The following is a 5,239-nucleotide window of genomic DNA, read 5'->3' as shown; positions in this document are numbered from 1 at the left end:
ATTATGTTAGTAATCTGATTTTTTCTAATTTTGTTTGGCTGAAACAAAGTAAGGGAAATCATCTTTATTTCATTTTATTCAAAAATTAGAAAAGTTGAGAAAAATCACATTTTCCTCTCTCAAGCTCTCTTTCTCTCTCTCTCGAAAATCCTAGGGGCTGCTAGGGTTTGATTTTGTTCTTCAATTCAGCAAGTTTTCAACAATTCTTAGTGTAATTCAAGTTGAGGTAATCTTTGAACAATCTCCTTTTTATTTTCTTGAAGTTTAAGAAATGAGAATTTTTGCATGCTTGATGATTTTGTGGCTGTGGCTGTTGTTTATGTTTGTTGTTGATTTCTAAAGCTTAATTATGTTTTAATATGAAGATTCAAGCAGGTTTTTGTGGTTGTTTGATGATTTTAGGTAAGTTTGGAGTTTGAACTCAAAATTTTGATTTTAATGGTGAAATGATGATTTACCTACTGTGGTTGTTGTTTGTGTTTGGGTTTGTTTTCTGAGGTTATATAAGGTGAATTGAGTAGGTTTTGATGGCTAGTTTGTGGGATGAGCAAGCTTTGAGTTTTTGAACTCAAGCTTGGCTCATCAATGGTGATTTTTGTAATTGTGCATGAAGTTGTATTTTGATGCTTTGAATTTGATCTCTAGGGTGTTTAGAACAGGTCTGGAGAGTCTCATGTGGTTTGGGGTTGTTTTGATTGAGAAATGAATTTCTTAGAGTTTCCTGCACTGAACCGGAATTCCGGTTCAGAGAGGCTTGTAGGAACTAGAATTCCGGTTGGCCTCCAGGATTTTTCCAGGAACCGGAATTCTGGTTGGGAACCAGTCTTCCGGTTGGGGCAGTTTTGGGAACCCTTGTTTTCCCATTTTTGTGTTATTTAGGGTATTGCCATATTATTTATCGATAGGGAACTTTTAGTTTCAAGTTTTAGTCCCCAAGAAGTGATTTAGTGTGTCACTTATCAGTGTTGTGATTAATGTGATTTAGGAGCCTGTAATTCGCCGAGCAAATTGTTCCACTCAGGTTGACCGGCACACCTAAATTCGGAATTGAGGTAAGATTAGTATAACAGTATGCATATGTATTTACATGTCTAGCGTGCATGTTAGTAAGCATGTTAGATTACATTAGATATGTATGTTGGCTTTTGTGCTATTTGACAGTATCACATCGGTATGGTCAGAGTATGACTGACGTACCGAGTATAGGCTGATATTATGGTCAATAGCACCGTACTATTTGAAAGTATCACATCGGTATGGTCAGAGTATGACTGACATACCGAGTATAAGCTGATACAGTATCACATCAGTACGACTAGAGTATGACTAGCGTACCGAGTATAGGCTGTTACTATGTCAAAAGTACCGTCGTACGAACGTTCGAGACTTAGTACCGTGTGGGACACAGGGATTAGGGTTATGGCCAGGGGTATGGGCGTCTGATCACAACCCAGGATTTTTGTATGTTATATGACTTATGCTTTTCAAACTGAGTCTGTCGACTCACAGTGCTATGTTTATGTGTAGGTAAGGGCAAGGCTAAGGCCGAGGAACCGTGAAGACGAGCAGAAGAAGGTTGTACATGTCGGGGCGGTTAGGCCTAGAGCGTACGATCCTTGGGATATCAGGACTTTTGTTGTTAGTCGCTGGGCGACAAATATTTTGTAAATGACTAGCAAACTTTTTGTAAAGTGATTTGTAAAAGGGATCCCGAAGTATTTTGTATGCAATATTATAAGTATTTAATTAAATAAGCAAAATTTTATTTAATCACTATTTTCATTATAAACCTCGTTGATTAGCAATGAGCTGCACACTACGTCTAAAATCACGTTAACACGCCTATGCTAGTTAGGGTGTTTCAAATCAAGTGATACATGGACACCAAGCAAAACCTGCCAAGAATCTTACATTTTTTGCAGAAAACTATCTGCATAATTTTTGAGTGGCACAAGCTAAATTCAGGCCTGATACTGGTACTTCAGCACAGCCTCACACCAGCACGGCTCCGCCAGTCCCATGGACACCTACAGCACCAGGTAACCTCAAACTAAATGTGAATGCTACAGTTGATTCAACAAAAAAAGAATAGGAATATGAGCTGTTATTCGTGACAATGTAGGCAATGTGAAGGCAGCCCTTTCAAACTAGTAGTTGGCAATTTCGCAGCTCACGAAACGGAGGCCTTGGAAATCAATGTTTCATAGCTGAAATTAGGCACTTCAACTCAATTCGCCAATTACTCATGTGAAAATGGATGCTCTACGTGTGTCCATTGCTTTATGCAAACTTCCATCTAATAAATTTTCTTCTTTCCAAGATTTAATTTCAGATGTTTCTAGTCTTCTTTTCTTTTTCTCTAATGTAAATGTAACTCACATCAAACGAACAGCTAATATGATTGCCCAGAGTTAATTTGGCTAAATTTGCTTTAGGGGTGGATGAGACTTGCTTTTGATTGGATTGTATTCCTCCACCTATAAATATTATTTTTGTAAATGATTTCTCATCTTAATTTATAACAACAATCTTTATTCTCAAAAAAAAAAAAAAAAAAACCTTCAAGTGTTTTGTATTTTTTTTATAAATCAAAATTAATAATTATTTTGCTTATATGGTTTTATATAAAATGTTTTACATACATATATAATTGACTCTTTGTTATTTTACTCTTTTTGTAACACTAAGCGAGAAAATAGCACCCAATAACTATCAATTTTATAGATGTATAGATATTTATGACTATGTACTGGATGGAAAATATTACAAATAATATAAAAGAAGCAAATTAACAACACAAAAATAAACAATAAATAAACGTTGCAATTTTTTATTATTATTAATTGTTGTATAAAAAATTAGAAAAATGATGCTTAATTAACTAATTAATAAGTAACACATACAGTAGAAAGATTAAACAGAAGACATTATTAGTTATGAAACATAACTTGAAATTTGGGGTCTAAATTAAATTATATTTAATATTTAAGTACTACTGAAGTTCCCATAGCTTGAAAGATCCAGCCACAAAGTCGTAGTATCCACCCCTAAGTGCTATCATTTTTTCTTGAATTCCCCTTCGAACAAATGGATAAGAATATAGATTTTTAAGGGAGATATTCATTGCTTCCTGCAATTCAATAAATTATTAACCAATAAATAATATGTTAGATTAATTGCTATATTTATGTAACATCATTGATATATATATATATTTTTTAAATTTAAATATTATATACCTCAGCACATATTTCGCATTGTTCCTCAAATGATAAATTTTTGTGTTCAGCTTTGACTTTATCCTTAGCAGCTTGAGCAATGTTGACCCAATTATCAATGAAGTTGCTGCAAATTTAATAATGATCAACAAGTTAATTATATGATTAAGTATATAATAAAAGAAATTATGTACATTCAAATTGATTAATTAGTAAAGAAAATAAGTTTGAAATTAATATTCTTACAAGGGACGTGAACCATCTTCGGGGTGAGACATAAGCCTTTTGATGCCACCACAATGACTATGCCCAATCACCAAAATATTCTCTATTTTAAGCTCTTCTACCGCATATTCAATGATTGATCCAACTTCACAGCCTTTACCCTACAAAAATAATTAATTATATAATAACATCATTATTTAATTAGTGAAATAATTTAGAATTAATTAGATATTTCAAAATATATATTTTGATTAACTATTAATTAATTACTTTGTCAAAAGTCGGAATCAAATTGGCAATATTGCGAGCCATGAAAGCTTCTCCAGGTTGAAAATTTAAGATATGCGAAGGACTCACTCGAGAATCAGAGCATGCAAACACCAAAAACTGTTATGCAATCAATTCAGATTAAGTAAATATACAGAGATAGATCAACAAAAATAAATATGTACGTGTAACATCTGTGTTAATTATTAATTAAGGTTTGCATTCGTACCTTTGGATGTTGAGTTACGGCAAGTTCATCGAACAAACGTGGATACTTGCTGCAAAATCATCCCATCGAAATAAGATAATTCATTAGGCAAGTGGTCTTTTTTTTCAAAAAATAAATGCATATATTTATATTATAAATGTTAGTGATATTATATAAACATAAAAAAAAGTTATATATAATTTATTAACTCTTACTTATATTTGTTGGAAAGAAAGTGCTTAAATCCATGAGCAATTCTCTTAAGAGGATCAACAATGAGATCGTGCTCAGGTCGTACTTTGTCAAAGCTTTCATCCTCTTCACTCTCGCTCTCGCTTTCGACCTTCTCACTATTCAATCAATTTTTTTAATAATTAGTTACTATAATGTAAATTAATTAATGTATAAATATATATATACATAATATCTAATCTAGCTATAGTAATTAATTAGGTACCTACCTTATGATCACTAGATTCTTCTTGACGGCGCATTCATAGTTGGCCAATTGGGAATACTGTTCTTCGGCCATTGTTTTCAATCTGTTTGTATAAATCCTTTCTGCCAATTCAGGCAATTAAGCGTTTGTTATTATTACACATAGATTCAGATTCAGCTGAGTGTATATATGATATATATATATATATATTAATTACATAGACCCCTTTGTGTTATAGTTGCAGTACTAATAAATATATAACAATATAAATGAAGAAAAACAGCTAATTTATACCAGTGTATATATTAACTAACCCTTTTGAAGAATCGATAATATTTTCTTCCTCAAGTGTATGAGTCGAATAAGTAACTAGAATTAATATATATTTATGTATAGTTTGGAATTGCAGCTATACGAGATTATAATATATAGCAGAGAAGATAATTAGAGATATATGTTTGGGGACTCATAATCTCTTCTATTTATAAGCCAAACTTTCTTAATTGGATATAATGATGCATAATAATTAACTGAATTAAATAATATGCATGGGTCATGACGCGTGCACGTGTTTTATTCTTGATAAATATACAATTACTATATATATATAGCATTGATGAGTGAAATATGCATATTAATTGTTGTTTATATGTTTCTCACATAAAGTTCAGTTTTTAACACATTGACCAGATCAGATTTCAACGTAAAAGTCATAAATATATTATATATTTGTTTTGGTGGACCATAAGAGTCAAGAATGGACTCCTTAGTACATATATATATACTTATAATATTTATATTTTATTGAATTTATGTTTTCGATGAAAAGCGTTGGCTGGCGTAGGTTCGTGGAAGAGTGTAAGCTGAGAAACATGTGTGTTA

The 5,239-nt window shown here is 32.1% G+C and overlaps 1 protein-coding gene across 2 annotated transcripts; it reads right to left on the bottom strand.

Moving 5' to 3' along the window:
* Nucleotides 1-2,803: 2,803 nt before the first annotated feature.
* On the bottom strand, nt 2,804-4,831 carry LOC115709139 (carbonic anhydrase 2). 2 transcript variants are annotated; one of them, XM_030637174.2, is made up of 8 exons: nt 4,672-4,824; nt 4,380-4,479; nt 4,134-4,268; nt 3,940-3,988; nt 3,714-3,830; nt 3,465-3,604; nt 3,240-3,345; nt 2,810-3,130 (listed from the first exon to the last, which is right to left on the bottom strand). In XM_030637174.2, the coding sequence occupies exons 2-8, from the start codon at nt 4,448-4,450 to the stop codon at nt 2,993-2,995; spliced, it is 756 nt and encodes a 251-aa protein (XP_030493034.2). In that variant the 5' UTR covers nt 4,451-4,479; nt 4,672-4,824; the 3' UTR covers nt 2,810-2,992. The 2 variants fall into 2 exon arrangements, with proteins under 2 accessions (XP_060967997.1, XP_030493034.2); XM_061112014.1 differs by lacking the exon at nt 3,714-3,830 and having other exon boundaries at nt 2,804-3,130; nt 4,672-4,831.
* Between the last annotated feature and the right edge of the window lie 408 nt (nt 4,832-5,239).

The sequence above is a fragment of the Cannabis sativa genome, chromosome 3, assembly GCF_029168945.1.
Source record: "Cannabis sativa cultivar Pink pepper isolate KNU-18-1 chromosome 3, ASM2916894v1, whole genome shotgun sequence".
Taxonomy (NCBI): domain Eukaryota; kingdom Viridiplantae; phylum Streptophyta; class Magnoliopsida; order Rosales; family Cannabaceae; genus Cannabis; species Cannabis sativa.
Note: the sequence above shows the minus strand (reverse complement) of the source record. Positions and strands in the feature narration are given on the sequence as shown.

What these genes read in the sequence shown, in the direction of transcription:
- LOC115709139 (XM_030637174.2), bottom strand. Translation starts at nt 4,450, where the DNA reads ATGGCCGAAGAACAGTATTCCCAATTGGCCAACTATGAATGCGCCGTC. An exon ending in TTTCTTTCCAACAAATATAA is followed by an intron (nt 3,989 to 4,133) that starts GTAAGAGTTAAT and finishes ATGATTTTGCAG; the next exon opens with CAAGTATCCACGTTTGTTCG. An exon ending in AATGCGAAATATGTGCTGAG is followed by an intron (nt 3,131 to 3,239) that starts GTATATAATATT and finishes ATTGAATTGCAG; the next exon opens with GAAGCAATGAATATCTCCCT.